This window comes from Adelges cooleyi, unplaced genomic scaffold, assembly GCF_023614345.1.
Source record: "Adelges cooleyi isolate 19-005CV unplaced genomic scaffold, UGA_ACOO_1.1 ACOO_flye_CR_arks_rails_tigmint_CR_PRNA_167, whole genome shotgun sequence".
Classification (NCBI taxonomy): domain Eukaryota; kingdom Metazoa; phylum Arthropoda; class Insecta; order Hemiptera; family Adelgidae; genus Adelges; species Adelges cooleyi.
This window is the reverse complement of record NW_026095824.1, coordinates 1,461,761-1,483,601: the sequence shown is the minus strand read 5'-3', so window position 1 is coordinate 1,483,601 and position 21,841 is coordinate 1,461,761. Positions and strand designations below refer to the sequence as shown.

Here is a 21,841-nt window from a genome sequence, read left to right as displayed (position 1 = left end):
TAGAGCACATATTTCAGAATATTAGATATAATACTTGAAACGCAAAAACTGTATTTCCAACAAAAATGTCGTTTGCTCGTGAAAAGCTGAAAAACAACTGAAGTCTGAGACGGTTGTTATCGCAGCCGTTTCAGCATAGTAACACACATTTCAGCCAGCAACCAATGTACTCACGACTGGTAAGCACAGTAGTGGTAATTTATTCAATTCAATTGAATTCTAGTTATTAATAAAGTAAGTTACAACGTTAAAATAAAAATGTTGTTAACTTTATATTGGTAAATATCATCTGCTAGCGGTGCTTAATTAGACATACTTCCCAATGTTGGACTTTAATTTTTAATACATGTATGCATTTTTCGACAAATTTTCAAGGTTTTTTAGGAAGGCGATTTTTAATTTTCTCTTTTGAAGATCTCCAAAATTATTTTTTTTGAAAATTCAATGATAGTTTATTTGAGTTTATTTTAGGCATAACATTTTAAATCAAAAATGGGCTTCCTAAGAAACCCAGACAATTTGTCAACAAATCCATACATACTTTAAAAATCCAACATTGAGAAGTATGTCTAATTAAGCACCGCTAAAACGCATGAAACTAGTTGTGCTCCGACCCCCTTAAGGGGTAGATTTACTAAATTCTCACAATGTATAGGGAAACACTTTATCAATGGGTTGGCCTTTTTTAATTTCTTTGATATTTATACTTAATATTTTTTTATAAAAAACATGCTGCGGTCCCCTTAATGTTATTTTAACTTTGAGTTACATCTTGCTGAACAATTTTAAACTTGTTTTTACTCAGATTATATTATTTATAGTTTTATATAAATTATTTGTTGGGTCATGTCAGTGTAAATGGAATTTAAGGTCCATATAATGTTTATCAATGTAAATGTCCTATAAAATAGCGAAATCATAACATTAAGATTTTTTGATAAGTCATGTCGATGTAACAGGAATTCGAGGTAAATGTAATTCGAAGCAATAATTAAAAATGGAACTTTGATGTAACTGTAAATCGTGGCATAAAAAATAAAAGCGAAAACATATTTTCGTTGTAAATGTATTCGTGTCAATTGTCGTCGTAGCAATTGTCATTCGTAACAAAAATGTCGGAGTAACATAACATCGTAGCACGCAACATTCGTGGTAACTGTGTTATCCCTGAAATTTAGGTTATAGTATCGCATTATGATATTACCATAATAACCGGAAGGGAAACTTTAGAAAAATACATTAGCTACCGAAAAAGCCTGGCTGCCATAATATTTTCGCCACTCTCCAGACTATAACAGCTACTAAACTTTAGAAAAATTCAGTTTTCCCATGTTTCGGCACACTGACTCAGGAAAAATCATGATAATTGTACGTAATCCGCGAAAACAAAATGTCGGACACTTATCAATCCCTGCCCTTCTGGTTGTTCTGTGGTACTATCACTGATAACAGTATTATCATAATCTAAGATATATTTTCTAAGCGGCAAGCGCACATCATACCTACATGACAATAATTAACACATTCAAGTATTTAACGTTGTAAATTATTATGGCTTAATGCAAATAACCTAATATTTGACATATTTTGCTGAGAAAATTATGTAAGTGAGAACTATGATTTACAAGTTAATACAAAACTGAAAAGTTTCCGGTTGTTCTTCAAATGTTATATACTCAATGAGGATTTAGTTTTTCAATACTCGAAAATGGTAAAGTTGCCAAGAAGTTGGCTTGTATCAATCTTGCTAAAATCACCAAACTACTCACCGACTTCACTAAGATTTATACATAATACGAAGGAAGGATCGGTTATTGGAAATAATGAACAGACTGTGGAACAACAACGGCTCTTGAAAGTAGCGATAATCGGCGTGCCAAATGCAGGCAAAAGCACTCTGATCAATATGATCATGCAAAGAAATGTACAATCAAATTATAATTTATATTAATTATTTAATATAATATCATTAATATGTTATTTTTAATTATCCTTTTAGGTATTACCGACTTCTAAAAAAGTTCATACGACTAGATCAAAGGCTCGTGCTATTCTAGTTCAAAACCAAACACAAATAGTATTTTTAGACACGCCCGGTCTAGTAAATTCTGAAGAAATTTCTAAGTACGTAGTTAATGTTTTACTTGGGAACACATTTTTACTGTACCAATTTGTATTTTATGTTTTTATTAATTATGTACTTATCAGGCACAATTTGGAAAAAACTTTTACGAATGATTCTTTGTGTGCGATAGACGAGGCCGACACATTTGGTGTTTTACACGACGTATCAAACAGATATACTAGAAGCTGTTTAGATCCCAAAGTGTTGAGACTACTACATTTATATCCTGATAAAGATTCATTTTTAATATTGAACAAGGTATTAATTTTTGTAATGTTCAGTTATTATAATAATGACAATTCTAACTATAAACTGATGTATTTCAGATTGACACCTTCAGATCAAGACGCACGCTGTTAGATTTGGCAAATACACTAACTTGTAAAAAACTCAAAGAAAATTGTGCATCTGAAACAAATCGTTTATCGAATAATATAAGCGAAATACAATTAAATGCAAAAATAAAAGATAGTGTAGGATGGGAAAAATTCAAAGACGTATTTATGGTGTCTGCGTTAACTGGAGACGGAGTGCAAGATATTAAGGTATTTAAACTACTAAATTGTATTTATAATAATTATTAAAATATATCAATGATTTTTCTTTTCACTTAGGATTACTTACTGCACAACAGTAAGCCATCAGCATGGATGTTCCCCGAAGGTACACTGACCGATAAACAAGATACCGATCTGATATTGGAAGTTGTCAAATCAAAACTTTTAAACTATCTTCCCAATGAAGTTCCGTACAATTTGCAAATTGAATTAGAATATTTTGAATTGTCTTCTGATGGTAATTTGATTCATTTTTTAATAATATCAATTAACATAGTATAAAATATATTTTTTACAGGTAATATGCACATTGTTGTACTAATCGGTTGCAGTACATTACGCATAGAGAAACTAGTAATTGGAAACAAAGGAAGTCGAATCAGAAAAATTGCTAGAGAAGCTGAACAAAATTTAAGAGATGTATTTTTCACTGATGTATTTCTCAAATTGGTTGTCAACGAAAAACATAAAACTTTAGAATCGGCTAATGCTTTTTAAATGTATTAATATTGTTTTTTTTTTTTTTCTATAATTGTTTTTAAGTTGTTGAAGTATTATATAATGATAAATACAAATATTTTTTGTATTTAAAAAAATAATTTAACGTAGTAGTTTTATCGTATGTTAATGTTTATTTGTGTTTCTTTTATTGTGTCATTTAAAAAAATACAGGTCGTAGACACCAAGGGGGTGTTTGCGCAAGGGCCGAGAATTCATTCAAGACCTGTTACCTGTAAGACAATAAGAATACTGAAAGAAGACTATTTTATCTCTCGAACGAGTTATGTAAACTTGTCGAGAAGTTCACTTTCACTTTATAGACTGTTTCAAGGTCAATCAGCCGCTCTAGTAGAATATAAAATAAAACAACACATATTAGTTAAGTATTAAAAGTTATCTTGGTGTCGGTTTCAAACTAAAATATTACTATTAAATCTTCCACAATAAGGTTATATTATTTTTCCCGTTTTACTGCTACCGTCCTTCCGATTGTGTGTTTTTGAATAACGAACAACATAGATAGGTTTTAATATTTGTTATACCAACTAACACTCGTATTGTGTCAAGGAAAACCACCTGAAGTTAACAATTTGTCTTGCCAATGGTGTGTACGATCTTCCTTAAACCGTAAATACTATTCATAACAATCGAGCTCTATGTTTTTTTGTGGTTTTAAAAGCACCACTGAATTCCCAAGCAAATATTATTCTAGTTAAATGTCGTATAACGTATGATTCTCCGCCATCGAAACTTGTTAGATGATGACTTATTACTGAATCTTGTTGTAAAACTTAATGTTTTTTTCTTTTGAAAATAATTTAGATAGTTTCCCAATTGGTCGTAAATGTAATAGGTACCTTGCATTAAACATTGTCTTTCTTTCTTCCCAATCTCCGGACCGTGATCCAGTGTGTTATTAGTACAGGCATAAAGACTTGAAGTCTTCATGAGATAGGCGGATGGCCTATCTATTATTTTATTATCTATGGCGTCAAATACTGTTTACAACATTTTATTAAAAAATACTGAAAATATTTTAAATATCAATAAAATACTTAAACAATATTTGTAACACATTACATTTCTGATCAAAAAAATTATTATAAAATATTAATTTGTTTATTATGATATATTAATATACGTGTGTTTAGTTAAGTTCACCTCTTAAGAAAAAAATGTTACTGGTTTTTAAGGGCCGTGCCATAAAAAACAACGTTTCATAAACTATTCTCGAACAACCGGATATAATTTTTGATTCATCACTGTGAAATGTTTTTATAGTATAGCCTCTGTATGGTAGGTACCTCTTAAACTATGATTTATGCTAGGACTTACAAAGCAGCTATTTAAGGGCCGAATCTAAATACATAAGCGCAATCCTCGAGATTTATATGTATATAGAAATTAAATAAATGTATGAAGTACCTATCTAGTATAACTGTATAATCCAACATGGAATAATATGTACTTCGTTTTGTAGGTGAAGGCTTTGAATAACAGGTTGTATACGTTTATAGTGTGAAGCCGAATCGCTGTATTTTTTTATGCACAGAAAATGATTAAATTATCCGTTACAATATATTAGTAAGACGGTTGAACTCGACATTTTTTCTTCTCACAACTGCGCAAATGATAATATTACCTGCCTTAAAGCTCATTTTTTATTATGACCGACTATTGGCCTAAACTAGCTGTCTGGCTACAAAATAAATTTAAAAGGGTTGTTGTAGGCAGTAGGATGTCTATACAACGATTAATTCTAGAACAATCTACAATACAAGTGATAGATATGCAGTAACCGCACGATTTATTTCACCTCTGTTTCTCCTGCTAAGAAAATTAATTTAGACGTGATTATATTAATATATATATATAAATGTATTTATAAATAATTATATTGGGTTATGCACGGTCTATAGCACGGTGTATGAATATCAACCACGAAATTACATAACATATAACTAACTTTGACATAAACTATACTCATATCTTTATGTTATAACGAGTATATATTTATTGCAGCTTGTAAACATTAAATACTGGTACCGGTAGTAGTGCAGTAACTACCTATATCTAACCTACTTCTTCACAGTTCTCGAAAACAGTTTTAATTCCTGAAGTTATAAGTTGGAATCGGTTTACGGAACTCGGAAGATAATATTATTATTCTATGTTTACTTTCATCACAAATTGCAATGAATAAAAAAACTGAATAATTAGGTATCTACTTAGGAGTTATTTCTTAAAAACTTAAATAATTCTACAACGTTTGTAATAAAAACTGAATGACCACCATAATATCTATACAATAAATCTAGTAGATATATTTTGGTTGATATTATCTACGCAGTTGTCAGTTATGTACGCTGTCAAATTAAAATTTGAGTGATTAACCAGTTCACTTTGTGACCTTGCCTATAATACAACTTAATAGAGTTTTCATAGATTCAATTAGGTATAAACTTCCTTGTACATCGTTTTTAACACGCATTTATTATTATTATTTGTATCATTGGTTATAATTGAATAATGTTGTTGTTAGTTTTTACCTTTTTACGGGTCTGTATCAAGTAAGCTCAGGTAGGTTCTCGAAAGTCCTCGACATTAACATTTAAACCCAATTTTTTCCTATCAATCTGTTGATTGTAGTATTGTACCGGTATACTATATAATGTTATAAATTATATTGAAAAGGTTTATTTGTGGTAATAATTTTCGCCAATCAATTATAAAGAATTTTTAAGTATAATATAAAAAAAAAAATGAAATGAAATGATCATTTTACTTTTTTGTCTGTGCTTTAATAAGGATTAAGTCCAGTAAAGGTATCCAATTCGGACAACTACAAAACGTGAAAATTGCCCTTCGTTAAGCCCTTTTTTTACCACCAAAATAGTTATAGCCTGTAGCTCGAGCCTCGAATAAAACAAATTGTGTTTAAAGCTAACACTAACATACCCGTCGAGTTTACACGATTCAAATATTGCGCGTGCCAAGCGTAGAGGCTATGTATTCATCCTTTAGTAAATATCCAAGAGTGTCATCCAGGAGTGTATTAAACAAGTTGAAGGTGCGGATTCGATGGGCATTGGGTTGCAAATTGAAACACCAAAACATCTTCCGGCAACGTTGGTTATGTAAAAGACTTTATTTTGTAACACCTATACTTCCTGACAAAGTCTCCCGTGGCCTCCGGTTCGTCCGAAAGTCTTTATATACGTAGGTAATGTATACATTTTTTTATGGAATAATATCTAGACTCGCGGGCAGACGCACAGGAACCTGTTGTACTGTACAGTAGACCCCCCCGTGTCGTTTACATAATAATAATAATAATATAATATAATATAATACACGGTGTACAATATTTATACATTGATATATTTTGAAAGGTAAATCCAAGTGTGCGGTGCGGTGGAATCGTCGTCGCGTTCCCCACTTCCGTCGGCGGCGGCGGCGGCGGCGGTGAGGTTAAGACCGCTTTCTGCAGTCGGTCGCTTTGTGATACCTACCTCTGCTCAAAGCCGCAATCCCTCCTCTGGCCGAATCTATAAATAAGACCCACTCGCTGGGCCCGCGTATTACTTGGCCTACAGTTCGCCATCCGGACAACGCGCAATTATTGAAGTTTTCGTCTTCAAGTGTATACTTATAAGTTACAACACAGCAGATACACTCGCAACAAGATGCGCCGTACGACCTCCGTGGTGCTCTTACTGGCCGCTGCGTTCGCGGTTCCATCCAGGGCGGCTTTCATCAGAACCGGCGGAATAGAATTGCGTAAGTGTCTTTAACAACAACAACACGAATTAACTCGACGACGCAATTTACACAAATAGGTGTCCGGCTTATGAACGGCGTGGCTTGAGCAACAGGTGAAAATGATCCACACCACCGTTTAATTAATTTTTAAAAAAATACTAATAGCGAACTCATCCGTGCAAATGATCTTACCGAGACACATCCCAAAATCGAGTTGATTCGTCTAATAAACTACCTAAATCCAATGAATACAATAAAAAAAAAACACCGTTCTAACGAATATTGCACTAATTTCTTTCGTTTATATTAGAAAGTCAATCAATATGTAACTTTATAAATTGTAATCAAACCGCCATCCATAATTTTGTCTTAACCATTACCGTAAAAACCGTAAACCGTACAACGCAGTTGTACGGTTTGGGACGTTTTGACTAGCAAATATTATATTTATGACTTTTTCCTAAAAATCAGGTATAACGTAAAATGTAAAAGTTACCTACATTAGAAGTGCATAAACCAAAAATAAGTATTCTAAAAAAGTTAAGTATATGTACGTGTGTAATGTAGGGGAAGCTATTCTAGCTAAGTTACATAATGGATTTTATCGCGATTAATTTTTAGTTAATTACCAGCAAGCGTTTGTTAACTAATGGAATACCTGTAACCTGATACCATAACTGTAATATTATTTCTTCATAAATTCTCAATAAATAGCAGTTCATTCTTTAGTACATTGTACTAGTAAATAAAAAAAGAGAAAGAGTATTTTCAGATAATACTACGACGTTTTTAATTGCAATTGTCATCCATAACAACACAAATTAAATACGAATTGGTAATTGCATATTAATCGTTTAAGAATTAATTATTAATTGCTTAAAATCTAAGTGAGATAATATTGTAAACGAATGCGGTAAATGTAAATGCAAATATTTTTTAATTATGTTTTGTTATTACTAATGAAGTTTCGAAATCGATGCTCGTTACGCTTTTAAGAATTTCATTTTTTTCAAAAGTGTGTAGACACTGGACATATAAATTGAATATATAAACTACTTACGTTTATAAATTGGCTGAAGTTACTGTACGGTAAGTTGTTAGAAATAATTACATTGGCAAAACCAATTTGTAAATATAGGTGTAACGGTAAACCATTTATATATTTCTGATTAACATTTTGGCGGCAACAGGTTAAACAGTGATAGATAACTCCAAAGTCTAAAGTTGGGTGTATTTTCAAAAACTTACCTAATTATAGAGTCATTACTATTTGACCCGGGTCATAGATTTTAAAAAGTTCTATTGTCTATATTATTAGTAAAATTTCAACTTTATTATTTTTATTAATTTATTTACCCTCAATTTTAAGTCGAAATGAATGTTTGATATTTATTGCATGAATCACTTCCTCGGATCTTTTAATAATCCTAATTTTAGTAATTATAAGAAACATTAATTGAAACTGATTGGTTTTTTTTCCTTTGACCTCTCAATTATATTATTAGTATAATAATAATAATAATAATAATAATAATAATAATAAAATATTCATAGCCATATTGTATAGGCACATATCATTATAGGCATCTACCTAACGGAATACCTTTATGCGGTAATAAAAGATTATAGGAGTGTACTGCAATTCACCGGTATATTTGGTGATTATGTAAAAAGAATAATAAAAATAAAAACGATTATAATTTTCAAAATACAGTTGATGAATTTAATAGCTGATAATCGCCGCCCGTCGAGCAGCAATAATGAATAAAATCGCAGCAGAGATAGTGCAACTGCCTTCAGCGAACGATTGTTTTCCCCTCATTTTCCTTTGTTTTTGAAATATAATATAATACCGTGTTCGCACACACACGCACATGTTAATATATATACATTTATTTTAGGTTTACGTGCAAATTACCACAAGAGAAAGTTCAACGAGGGTTTCTCTTACAAAAGACTAGGGGATTTAGACATAACAAAAAAACTGTACTGAAATTGGGCGATTAAAGGGTATAATGATAGATGACAATTTCCGTTTCGATTTTTTTTCGATTACATGATTATTATATATATATATATATGTGTGTGTAAAACCGACCGCACGTCTATGGTAAAAAAAGAAAAATAATAAATTAAATGAAATGGTTTCACCGTCGTTGTTACACTTTCATCTGGGATCGGATCAACGACCGCAAGGTCTGGCCGAGATGGCGCAAAGGAAAGAGAGAGAATAGAAGGTAAAAAAATAATGAAAAAAAAAAATGTTTAATTAAAACAAAACCGCCGCCGCCGTACCCGTTTGTCAACAACACTAATAATAATAAATACATATACATGTAGGTATAACATAATATTATAATGAAGTGCGTAAAATTCGAAAGTGAGTAGGTTAGGTATGTTATTTGGGTAAGAGTTATAGTTTTCGTTTTGTGCCTTTCTATGGATAAATAATGATAATAGCTGTTGTATGCGTCCATTGTACGCAAGCACGCGCTAAAACGGCTCGCGCATAATAATACAATTATTATAAAAGAACGCTGCTAACACCATAACATGTTCATTAAGGACTAAAGAGTAGGCAATTTTTCAATACTTTCGATATAAGTCAACGGTTTTACAGCTTTATAATCATAATGTAGTAACATAGGAAATACAAAGAGCTTTCAAACCGGTTATAATGGAGTCCGTGTACATATCCAATAGATTTTGTTTCCAAATCTTACAAATTACAACGCAGTTGTTCAGCTATCATTATTGTATACAGAAACATGTCTGAGATACGTTTTCTTAAGGAATCGCGAGTAGTTTTAGGGAAACTAGCATGTATGACAAAATCTAAGATCGAGCCTTTATTTATGGAGATAATTAGAAGTCGGTAAACAAAGTTATAACAATTAAAGACCTAAAGACGACTTTACACAATTGTCTCAGATCATAGAAAGGAAAATTAATATCGCGCCAACCACGAATAATTATTGCAATATTAAAATGAACCTGTTTCGTAACACTAATGAACTTGCCGTTTATATTAAGTAACTAATTGAGCAGAATGACGGAAAACAGTTTTTTTTTCTAGTCGAGTGTAGAATATAAACGTGTTGTGCTCTTTGTCAGCTCTTGTATTCTTAAATTTGAAAAATTGCATATAATCATAGACAAATAACGACCCTGAAGTTTGTTTATTCATTACGAGTTGATACACTGTATATATGTGTAATATAATGGTTTTATTATTATTAGTAAGGATATATTATTTATGATGTGATCGAAGGACGTCAACTACTAAGCCATGTGTATACAAATTTTCATTTGACATTGCTTACAATAAAAATATTATAATATAGTTCATTAATTAATGGTAATTTTACATTTAAAAAAAACATGAACGTCAAAATACTGAAATTCATTTTTTTTTTTAACCGAACAATTTAATATAATAAACACAGTTATTTTATGTTAATTTGAGTCTTCCTGGATACGTCTCGAATGCGCTATTACTTAAATAACTCTTTGTGTGTTTTAAATAGCCAAGGTCCTTTTCTTATAGAATTTTTCAGTTTTTAAAACGGATACCGTTGTTAAGGTCTTAAGTCCGATTTCTTTTGTTTTTACTTTGATTACAATGTTTTTTTAAATTATATTTCAGCGACTTACACTGATCCGTGCAAAAGAAACGACAAAAACTTCAGTGGCTGTCTAAAGAACACACTGCAATATTTGATCCCAAAGTTCAGCAAAGGTACCACCAAAACGATTACCGCTTGATCATTTTTTGGGGGAAACACGATTTAATTATGTATATACTTGCAGAGGGAATACCGCAATTGAACATCTCTTCGTTGGACCCGTATTACATGGATGAGTACCTGATGCATTTTGATTCCGAACAGCTCGAAGGAAAATGTCTGTTCAAGAACGTTTACAATCACGGTTTGGGTTCAATCAAAATCGTCGACGTCAGGTTCGTCGCTTTGATAACACAGTATAAATTATTTGGTATTAGAAATAATTGCCATCATATCCCAACTCCAATAAATTTAAGTACCTAAGCACGACCAGAACTATAAAAGCAAGCGTATTGGTCTATATATGAATCACAAAACCGGCAAGGACTGCCAACCCCCCCCCCCCCCCCAATAATATCCGTTTAAATTACCTGTTTTATTAAATTAGCTTAGATTTATATAGCATTAATGCCCGGTTCGAACGAATAGAGTTTAATTTCGAGACACTATACCCGTGTGAACTACGTTTATAAAAATGTTAGAGCACGTCTATTTTACTGGATTTTGTGTCGCCATTAAAATACGATTAGTATTCAGTAACATTAATAAATAGGTGCACATTAAAAAAAAACCAAATGTCAATCATAAATTATTACATAATATATTTAATATTAGGGTGGTCCTTAAAAATGAGATTTTCGAATTTTAACCTCAACGCCCCCTAAAAAGTTTCTAAATACAATAAAAATAAGTTCAAAAAAAATTAGAAAATTATTAATTTTAACCCGTGCCCTACAAGGGTTGAAGTTTAAATGGGATAAATGACAAAAACGCTTATATTTTGTTAAATCTTCATTTTCTGGCAATAATTTTGACAGATATGAACTTTTAACTTTTAACTTTTATCTTATAAAAACACAGTTATTTTTTTATTTTTGCGTGTTTTGTAGGTACGTATAAATGTATTCCAAGTAGAGTGTTTTGTTTTTTCATTTTCTTTACCGAATTCAAAACTTTTCTCAGAATTATTATTCATGGAGCATCTTAATTTTTTGTTTTATACACAAAGAAAGTGATAAAATTCTGTTTTTTAAGTTCAAAATCGGATTCAATAGGGAAGAAATGTAATTTTTATTTAATAAATATAGTCTGTAGTGTGTTTGGATTGATTGCCGTATGTAAACGTATTGAGACGTTTATAATAAAAAACTTGTTTTGTTTTTTAGGGCTCTGGTGGAAGACCCGCGGCGATTGGAACTGGAAATCGACTTCGAACTTCCCAGAGTGATTTCCACAGGAAAATTCAAGGGCGAAGGCAAAATCGGCCAGATCCCAATCATGGGCAAAGGCGTTTTTAACGTGTCTTCTTGTAAGTACAATGCATTTTTGTGTACAACTAATAATTTGCATATTACACTTACCCGTCACCTTTTTGTATACACCGTAGACGACGTCGCAGGATCGTGGATACTTAAAGGCGACACGGTGGAATTGAACGGCCAACGTCACATGCGCATCAAGGACGTAGGTATGAAATTATCCATTGGTGACATGAAGATCTACGCCACCAATTTGATCAACGGAAGCCCAGAATTGAGTAAGAACATATTGTTATTAAAATACTTGCATTTGTGTCTTACATTAAATTAATCGGTTACGGGTATGAGATACATCATCATAAACCGTACGTTGGCCGACAAAAGCCGTTCCGGCAAAGAGCTATAGAACTAACGATGACCTAAATTGTTTCAGGTCAAATGGCTTTGACGTTTGTCAACCAGTTCTGGCGAGTCATATTCCAAGTGATGTTGCCATACGCCGAAGAGGCTTTTGAGAAAATCAGTAGGCCCGTCATCAATCAAGTGTTCCTGGAGGTCCCATACGATCAACTGTTCCCACCCAGTCGTAAATGATCTAACCCTCCCATCTCTCCCTAAAACCTCAATCTCGTAGCCTTAGATTTTTTTTTAAATTTTTATTTCGTTTAAGTATAACTATATGTATTTTGGAGCGATATCTGTTTTAACACATTCCCACTAGGTATGTTATAATATTAAACTAACTATGTAAATTGGGACTAACGTGTTTAGATCCGACAAAAATGTTATTTATAATTTTTATTTTATTAAAATTAATTTTAACGTTGTTTATCCATAAAACTTATCATTAAACCAAACATAACGGTAGGTACACTTGAGCTTTTGAGCATCGGAATTTCAAACAAATCAATTACCTGTAGCCTATAGGCATCTATATTGGGCTAAGTAAATGTTTGTTTTGAAAAGTAAAAAGTAATAGTAATATTTGTTAGTTTAAAAAATACATTTTTGGTTACCTACTTAAAGCTGGTACGTTGCCAAGTTGGTCAATCGTTTAACTATTCGCTGGTACGACATTGGAATTTTGTTGTCCAATCACGTTCTACTTCAAACACTCAAATCTCAATATAACATCAATATAATGCCAAGAGGCTTGAGTGGAATACTTAATTTTACTTTTTTGGTGTCAACATTATTGTTGTATTATTCAAGAGCACAACACACGGTAAAGATAAAAAACTTTGGAAGTCATTGCTGTTGATAAAAAAGTCTATTGCCAGTAGGTAAATTAACCAAAATTTGTATTGTTCGATAACATTTTTAACTTCATAAATCATAATTAATAAAACATCAATAATAATCATATTCTTAAGCGAAAGTAAAAATAATATTTTAACAAAACAATTAATTGTTATTTTATAAGTTATTCAACATATTTGAAATTTGTAGCGCTACCGATTGCGTTTACCTAAAGCGGTAAAAATATTCAATAAGAAATAATATCCCTTTAAATAAGATATAAGGTAAAAGTGTAGAATACAACATTAATGTTTTCCATCAATAATTATTATATTAAGTAAAAAATGTAGGTGGGTAATTTAAAAATTAAGTTTTAAATGCTGGTATACCAAATGGTTCAGGAAGAAAATCGTTCATGCTGTCGACTACAACAGTCGCTTCAGTACATAAATTCTTTGGTATCACTGGATCAGGTAACATAACTACTTGCATACCCGCTGTGACCGCACCTCTGACTCCGTTTGGCGAGTCTTCAAAAACTAAACACTGAAAACAATTACCGATTACATACATGCTTGGAAATTGTCACCTGTCTTTAATAGAACAACAATTACCTTGTTTGGGTGAGGCTGATCAGAAAACCTAGAAGCGCAAATAAGAAATATATCGGGAGCAGGTTTTCCTTGTTTCACCTCTAGATCAGATGCTCCTGTTACAACATGGTGAAAAAGTGAAAATAAATCTTTATGCTTTCTGGTTTTTATTTCAAAACTTTCTTTACTGCTACTAGTTGCTATTGCAAATGGTACGTTATGACTGTGAAGATGCCGTAATAATCGTTCAACACCTAAAGTATTTTATTTAACGAGTTAGTGCATCAAAATTAGAAAATATTATACTTATATATCCATGTCCACTTAAGCAATATAGTTATGGGTTGTACTTTGAGTCTTACCACCATCAAGCGAGAATATAGCTATAATTTTTAGGAAATGTTGTTCAGGTATCAACAGAACTTAAAATAACTAGTTATGTCAGTATTGTATATAAATTCTGAAGTTTCTTTATTGATTTAAATAAATTTTTAAAAATATACCTTTAGTAAATAATAATAGTACCGGTAATAAATTCAAATACTATTTGGTTGGTTTTCAACTATACACATTTTATTAGAAAATTGTCATGATATTGGTTCAAACAGTATATCTTAAATACTGTGAAATTATTACCTGGTAAAACATCTACATTGGGTAGTAATTTTTTTTCAATTTTGTTAATCATTTGGATAAAATCGCTGACTGACGTCGGCAATTTCAGTTCATCAACAACAAGTTTAGCACCGTCGAGTTGTGGAGCGCCCAAGACCCTATAACGTAGGTCTTGGCTATAATCTTTTCCAAAACTTGCTACTACTTCCGACACAGCTTTTTTGTGAATATTTTCAGTGTCTGTTCTATATAAAACTTAAGAAATAAAAAACAAACAACGACTCAAAACATTCAATTCAAATACCAAGAAGTACGCCGTCCATATCAAAAATTACGTGTGTCACTGGGAGAAATTTTGATTTGGCGCTTGTGAAATTTGAACGATAAAATATATTATTGAACACGGTGCTGGCATTTCTAATGGCTAAAAATCCTAAAAAAATATAATTGATATTTATCATACGTGTCGTATTTGTAGTTTATACAACTTACTCATTTTGTATAAATATAATATTATAAAAAATTTAAAACTATTTTGCAAAAACAATATTTAAAATAAACTTTATTAATTTAAATAATGTTTTGATTTTTAATTTTTCAATAATATGATAGACTAGATTTGGATTGATTAATGATAACAAAACAGCTGACTTGAAGAGTAGGTCAACAAGAATAGTGCCTAATATAAAAGTATGATGATATTTAAAATAAATTAACACGAATAAAAAAAAAAAAAATACTACAAAGCAAAACATTAATATAGGTAGGGCGAGGCATATGAATCATGATAAACTAAGATTATCAAGTAGATATACAACCATATCTCTTTCAGAATTTAACTGAATATAAAAACATTTTAATAAGTCATAAAACAAAAATATAATAATTTCTTATTTATTTAAATGGCGGTAATCCAAAATCTTCTGGTTTAAATTGTTCCAACGATGTTATCACTTGCGTAGCATGACTAGTTTTTTCAATAGGAATTACTTTGTCCGGCACCATTACAGCTTGCATACCAGCGGCCCTAGCAGCTGTTACTCCATTTGGAGCATCCTCAAACACCAAACACTAAAAAAGAATGGTTATTCTAGTATTTAACACAGAAAATAGAAACAAACATTTCTAAACATACTTTTCCAGGTTTAGGTTTGTCATCAAAGCGCGATGCACACACCAAAAATATATCTGGGGCGGGTTTACCGTCTTTGACTTCTGGATCGGCACTTCCCAACACAATATGGTGAAATTTTGAAAAAAATTCTTGATGGTCAGCTGATTTAACCTTAAAGGTCTCTTTACCACTACTAGTAGCTACAGCAATGGGCACGTTATTTTCACTCAGGTGGTTGATTAATCTTGTGGCACCTGAAACGATTAAATTTAAATGCGGTTGATCGGATTTCTAAAGGGATGTTGCTTGTTAATATCACTTAGGGAAATAAGTTAAAGTAATTTAAATAAAATACTTTCCTATTTTATCAGTACTTTTTTTTTTAGTGTAGACTAAAAGTTATACATAATTAATTTGTTAATTTATATTAAAAAAGTTTTTTTTTTTTTACTTTTGCAATCTAACTATTATTAATATTTATTATATTTTATATAATTGAAAAAAAAAGATACTTCGACAGAATTAACATTTTGAGCTATACTTTTGACTGTTTAGTAAAATAAAAAAATAATTTGTTTTTTACTAAAAATTAGTATTTTGTATACATTTTTAATTTACAATACACTATATTATAAATATTTTTAAATGGAGAAGTAATTCAAGATAAATAAAAAATGGTGATTTTAAAACTGTTATAAGACTCCATGGCTAATATAATCAAAGGCATCATCATAAATCTTAAGCACAGCAATTGCTAAAATATAATTATAACCATTACAAAAATAGAGTGAATTGTTGAAGGTATTTACAGTAGCAAATATTTACATTAAATATCAACTTGATAGGTATTCCATTTTCAAGATACCCGCCTACTGTATATACAATAAGTAATAACTATCTATCTTATAATTTAGAACCATACATGATTGATAGCACTGAAAAATAGTACAGCAGTATATTTTTATAAATGTGGTACAAAACAAAAACTAATAAATGGCAAAATTTATGAAATAACCTCCAATTATAATAATATTATACTATTTATATAATATATAGTGTGAGCATGACCACTTGGGATTTATGAAATTGTCTAAATAATAATTACAGAAAAAACAAAATTATGATTTATACAATTTTTACTACTCAAATTTAGTAAAATTACCAATAATTTACTGAAGTTTTCCAAAAACAAATTACCAGTAATTTAACATCCCTAACATACGGCAGACTGTTGAAAAATCAGTACTAACCAGGCATTAAAGGTACGTTAACCATTCTTTGCAATTGAACTTCGTAGAACTCTTCCATTAAATCTGTAGGCGCAATGTCCAATCCGAGTTCATTTACAAGAATCGTTGCAGTGTTGAGCGGTACGGTTCCCATTACTTTTACACGTAATTCATCTGTATAAATTTTCCCATATTTATTCAGTAGTACGTCGGTCATGGAAGACAAGTAAACTTTTTCCGAGTCTAAAACACCCAACCAAAAGCCAATGTAGAAATAATAGAATTTACTAGATTAAAATTTAAAAAAAAAAAACCAATACTCGCCTAAAAGTAGACCGTCCATGTCAAAAATGACATGAGTCACAGGTAAATAGTTGGACATTTTTTTGAAAATAACCGTTTAAATTGTAGGTATATTGTCAAGAATTGTTTTAAGAAGATGTGAAAATTTTGCGTTCTTATTTTTTTCTTCTAAAATACTCTTATCAGCGGTCCTGGTTAAAACATGAGGCAAGTACTTGAGTATTATCAATTTGGACGAACATAGATTACGTTGAGCTATAAAGGAATTTTATCTGCTTATATATAAGTTTTACAATTTTAGAAAGGAAAAGTGAACGTATATTATAATAATAGGTATCGCCGCCTTTTTTTCGTGAGCCGTTTCAATATTGGAGAAATTGAGCAACGTTTTACATATATTGGGAGTATTTTTTTTAATTAACGATTATTATTATTTATGCTATAAAACACATAGTTCAAGGTCAGAGAAACGGAAAGCTCGACTTCCATCGTGCCTCCGGCACCGCCGTCCACCTCGTGAGTCGTGATATAATCTGGGACCACAGCAGCTATCATCAGCCCTTATCCTGAGCAGCTGTATTGCCAGGCGTCAGCCTTGCTGTGACCTTTAGCACATTTCTCAATTTGCTTAACAGATGGCACTGTGTAAATACTAAATACTAAATAGATAAACATTAAACATCCAAACACATGAAGCATGTGGATAATACAAATAATGATAAATGATTATAATTTCAATGCGTGTTGCACGTGTTTGATACAAAATACAAGTTCCAAAATTGAAAATAATAATAGGTAAATACTAAATAATATTTTGTTATTAGATAAAGACGATAAGCTGTGATATTGACTGCGTTAATATTAATTATTAACATTTAACAGTTATTGTTCTCGCTATGCAGATCATTGTTCATTGACCATTGTGTTAACCTTGAGTTAACCCTAGTGAAGTCGATTTATTTCTCATTAATTTATGTGAGTTATTACTTAATACTTATTCGATAAACGCTTTTACTATGCTATAAATTATAATACATAATAAGGAATTTTAATAAAAAAAACAACTTGCAAATCCAAAAATGTAAAACTCACTTTATTTGTCAACTCAATAATTCGAAAAGAGATTATAATATAGATTGTTATAAAAACTGCTTACATATTAAAAAATATAGTATTTAATATAATAATAGTACAAATAAATAACGTTAAAACAACTAAAATTGTAATAGGTATGTGGTCCTAATACTTATAATTTTTTTTTTTGCTGTAATAATTACCAATAAATAATTTTGAGTAATAACTCACTATTTAAAAGGTGGTAGGCCAAATTCTTCTGGTTTAAATTGTTCCAGAGATGTAATAACTTGTGTAGCATGACTAGTTTTCTCAATAGGAATTACTTTGTCCGGCACCATTACGGTTTGCATACCTGCGGCCCTAGCAGCCGTAACTCCATTTGGAGCATCTTCAAATACCAAACACTAAAAAAAAATGATTAATAATACTTGATCTAATAAAAAAAACAAATGTTGAAATAACATACCTTCTCTGGTTTAGGGTTGTCGTCAAAACGCGATGCGCACACCAAAAATATATCTGGGGCAGGTTTACCTTCTTTGACTTCTGGATCAACACTACCTAGAACAATGTGGTGAAACTTTGAAAAAAATTCTTGATAGTTGGCTATTTTCACTTTGAACGTTTCTTTTCCACTGCTGGTAGCTACAGCGATTGGTATGTTATTTTCATACAAGTGATTAACTAATCTCACAGCTCCTAAGATCAATTAATATTATATTATGATCATATCGCAAACAAATAAAATATAACTTCAAACCAGGCATTAAAGGTAAGTTATCTAAATTGATAAGCTTTTTCCTATTTAACTCTGCCATCAAGTGTGCGGGTGTAATATCCATTTTGAGTTCTTTTGTAATAATCGAAGCAGTTTTTAGAGGTATTGTTCCCATTACTTTTAAATGTAATTCGTCTGTATAAATTTTCCCATAATTGTTCAGTACTTCTGTTACTGAAGTAAAGTAAATGCTTTCTGAATCTAAACACGTTAAAAAAATTTAAAAAAACATTAAAAATCATAAATTTTAAATTAAAAATAAAAATATTATTCAACTCGCCTAAAAGTAGACCGTCCATATCAAAAATTACATGTGTCACAGGTGAGTAATTGGTCATTTTCAGATATTATCAACAATTCGTGTACCGGTGTTGCCGTCATTAAAGCTATTACACACATAATGAAACTGTGATGTTTTAATCTCCACAGTTTCTCGTGTAGTCAAAAATATGTTATATAACCTTTAGGCTATAATTACAATGTACAAGGTCAGTATTCAGTAAAATAGCAAACTCGGTTTACTAGATATATGTATTATGTAAATAAGAACGCTCAAGGATCTCCGCTTTTTTAATGTCTAATGACTTTTAATTTGTAAGTAAAGATGAACGTGTTATTGAACCTGTGCTCTACTATTTGAATTTTACGTTTCAAAATTTTCAAATTCAAACACAAAAATCACGTGCTTGCCCCATATCGAAAAATTATCTCTTGTAGTGGCTACCCTGAAACACATGTTGCTTGTGTTCGCTATAATATTGATAACAGCCGTATTGTATTTGTTTGTGTTGTACTGTTGTTATAGATAAAAAATACATTGGTCGTTTAAAAACAGTTTATATAAATGTAAAAGAAGGCTTCGAGTGATCGATGGCGAAATCTAGAAACGGTCTAACGGCCGTAGGTCTTTCAGTGTTAGGCACTTTTTTTGTTCTGCTAGCGTTTTGCACTAAAAATTGGTTGGTCACGGACGGCAAGTTGGAACATCCAAAATTCGAAAGGATCGGTTAGTATGCGGTCACGCCCTAAGTGATCGACACATTATTAAGCTCTTTGTAATTATTTGTATTTTTTATTATACTAACAAATTAAATTATTTTTTATATTAATGTTAAAACGGACACATAATTGAATATGTAGTTTTATTTAAACAATATATTCACTTATCAAGTATACGGTGTTAGCGTGACGGGACAGTAAGTTTACGGATCAGTGTAAAATTAAAAAAAAAAAATGTTCTCTAAAACATATCCATAAAATATTTTTAATTGGTTTAGTGTATATTGAATTATGTCTATCTTTTTATTGTATTGGTGCTCATGACGAAAACATCCTACTTTTCGTGTGGCAAATGAAAAATCTTAATTTTCTTAACGGGCATGGTGAAAAATATTTAAGTCAAATAATAATATGAAGTTTTTATTGTTTTGTTATTTTTTAGGTCTATGGGTGGTTTGTTTTAAAGACTTTGAAGACAGTCATCATTGGTATGACACTAAATTTGGCAACTGCTGGTGGGTGTTTGAAGAAGAATATTATATCATTTACGATGTACTATTTAAAGGTAAATAAATATTTTGTTGATAATTTTGAAAAGCGATCAAATAATAATATAGTGTACAATTTTGTTTTATAATCTAGGCTTTTATATAGCTGTACAGTTCTGGTTCTCCGTTTGCGTTCTTTTAACAATATGTGGTTTATTCTACACCACTCTTTACATGTACTTGAATAGATCAGTAGAGCGTTATGTACATATATTGTTCACAGCCGGAGGAATTTATTTAGCCGCCGGTAGAGTAAAATCATTCTGTTATAAATTTTAATATGATGTAATCTCGTACGTTTTTAATGTTAGATTTTGTGTTTTAGCCATAACCAGCACTATCGCTTTGATTTTGTTCGGAATTAATGGTGATAGTAGGGTATGGATGCCAAACTGGGAACACAATGATGTCGGTTGGAGTTACGGAGTTGCCGTCGCTGGCACCATCAGCCTTTATGTTAGCGGTATTTTGTATATTATAGAAGGGCGGGTTCATAAAATCAAACGTGAAAAGATGGCTAGTCAAAGGGCTCATTACGACTATGACATTGAGGATCATAAACAGTCGTCACATACTGATATTTAAATTATTTAAATATAAAATGTACGCATCTCGAAAAAAAGTATTGGCATTCTAGTATTACAACTAAAAAGTATTAATTATTTTAAAACATATTTATGCGCTTTATTTTAATGGAATACTTAAATATTGTATGTAAACAATTATTGAAAATCCAAATAATTTTAATAACACTATTTTGGTTGAAAACATAAATTTACATTAATTGCTTTATAAAGCTTGATGAAAACTTAATAATATATATTTAAACTAGTTTTGATAATTTTAGCACCATACGATGAATCTCTTTTTAAGAATTATTGACCAACTGGAAATCATCCGTCCATTTATTTATTTTTTATAAGGTTACATTTGTATTATTAATTGTTTTAAGAATATATAAACTATTATATATATTATATTAAGCATGTATTATTATTGTATTTAAGTATCAGTTAAAAAAAAACTGTTATCTGATTAACTATTCTAGATATCATATATAATATTATTTATTAGTTATTACTATAAAATATGAATAGCAAACTTGATGTCTAATATTTTTAATAACCTGATAAATATAAAACTTCATAAATAACGAGTAGGTTGAAAAAAAAATTTCTGAATTAATAAAAAAAAAAAGACAGTTATGCATTTAAAAGACTGAAAAGTTATTACTAATTTTAAAAACCTGATACATAATATTTATCAAATATTTTATTTTTTTTGTTCAATCATGGTATTTTATTAAAATAATTTTTCATGTATAAAAATTTTGATCATTCTTTTTTATTTAAGTGAT

General features: G+C 30.7%; 6 protein-coding genes across 7 annotated transcripts; 3 read left to right on the top strand and 3 right to left on the bottom strand.

Annotated features, from left to right (window-relative positions):
- Nucleotides 1-1,469: 1,469 nt before the first annotated feature.
- LOC126832930 (GTPase Era, mitochondrial) lies at nucleotides 1,470-3,195 on the top strand. Its single transcript, XM_050563982.1, has 6 exons — nucleotides 1,470-1,924; nucleotides 2,000-2,124; nucleotides 2,209-2,383; nucleotides 2,452-2,670; nucleotides 2,740-2,920; nucleotides 2,981-3,195. The coding sequence occupies exons 1-6, from the start codon at nucleotides 1,709-1,711 to the stop codon at nucleotides 3,178-3,180; spliced, it is 1,116 nt and encodes a 371-aa protein (XP_050419939.1). The 5' UTR covers nucleotides 1,470-1,708; the 3' UTR covers nucleotides 3,181-3,195.
- A 3,562-nt stretch (nucleotides 3,196-6,757) lies between these two features.
- On the top strand, nucleotides 6,758-12,820 carry LOC126832932 (uncharacterized). The gene is made up of 6 exons (XM_050563984.1): nucleotides 6,758-6,963; nucleotides 10,592-10,684; nucleotides 10,756-10,906; nucleotides 11,897-12,039; nucleotides 12,118-12,267; nucleotides 12,423-12,820. Exons 1-6 carry the CDS (start codon nucleotides 6,870-6,872, stop codon nucleotides 12,581-12,583), a joined length of 792 nt encoding a protein of 263 aa, XP_050419941.1. The 5' UTR covers nucleotides 6,758-6,869; the 3' UTR covers nucleotides 12,584-12,820.
- Nucleotides 12,821-13,309: 489 nt separating this feature from the next.
- LOC126832933 (pseudouridine-5'-phosphatase-like) lies at nucleotides 13,310-15,045 on the bottom strand. Its single transcript, XM_050563985.1, has 5 exons — nucleotides 14,929-15,045; nucleotides 14,741-14,869; nucleotides 14,458-14,676; nucleotides 13,843-14,075; nucleotides 13,310-13,774 (listed from the first exon to the last, which is right to left on the bottom strand). The coding sequence occupies exons 1-5, from the start codon at nucleotides 14,930-14,932 to the stop codon at nucleotides 13,595-13,597; spliced, it is 765 nt and encodes a 254-aa protein (XP_050419942.1). The 5' UTR covers nucleotides 14,933-15,045; the 3' UTR covers nucleotides 13,310-13,594.
- A 152-nt stretch (nucleotides 15,046-15,197) lies between these two features.
- LOC126832936 (probable pseudouridine-5'-phosphatase) lies at nucleotides 15,198-17,565 on the bottom strand. The gene is made up of 4 exons (XM_050563992.1): nucleotides 17,104-17,565; nucleotides 16,801-17,022; nucleotides 15,572-15,804; nucleotides 15,198-15,507 (listed from the first exon to the last, which is right to left on the bottom strand). The coding sequence occupies exons 1-4, from the start codon at nucleotides 17,159-17,161 to the stop codon at nucleotides 15,331-15,333; spliced, it is 690 nt and encodes a 229-aa protein (XP_050419949.1). The 5' UTR covers nucleotides 17,162-17,565; the 3' UTR covers nucleotides 15,198-15,330.
- Nucleotides 17,566-18,192: 627 nt separating this feature from the next.
- Nucleotides 18,193-19,440, bottom strand: LOC126832937 (probable pseudouridine-5'-phosphatase). The gene is made up of 4 exons (XM_050563994.1): nucleotides 19,218-19,440; nucleotides 18,920-19,138; nucleotides 18,626-18,858; nucleotides 18,193-18,563 (listed from the first exon to the last, which is right to left on the bottom strand). Exons 1-4 carry the CDS (start codon nucleotides 19,273-19,275, stop codon nucleotides 18,387-18,389), a joined length of 687 nt encoding a protein of 228 aa, XP_050419951.1. The 5' UTR covers nucleotides 19,276-19,440; the 3' UTR covers nucleotides 18,193-18,386.
- LOC126832938 (uncharacterized) lies at nucleotides 19,179-21,599 on the top strand. Of its 2 annotated transcripts, XM_050563996.1 has the most exons (6): nucleotides 19,179-19,425; nucleotides 19,743-19,943; nucleotides 20,379-20,501; nucleotides 20,579-20,731; nucleotides 20,810-21,087; nucleotides 21,332-21,599. In XM_050563996.1, the coding sequence occupies exons 2-5, from the start codon at nucleotides 19,808-19,810 to the stop codon at nucleotides 21,067-21,069; spliced, it is 672 nt and encodes a 223-aa protein (XP_050419953.1). In that variant the 5' UTR covers nucleotides 19,179-19,425; nucleotides 19,743-19,807; the 3' UTR covers nucleotides 21,070-21,087; nucleotides 21,332-21,599. The 2 variants fall into 2 exon arrangements, with proteins under 2 accessions (XP_050419953.1, XP_050419952.1); XM_050563995.1 differs by lacking the exon at nucleotides 21,332-21,599 and having other exon boundaries at nucleotides 19,181-19,425; nucleotides 20,810-21,301.
- Nucleotides 21,600-21,841: the final 242 nt, after the last annotated feature.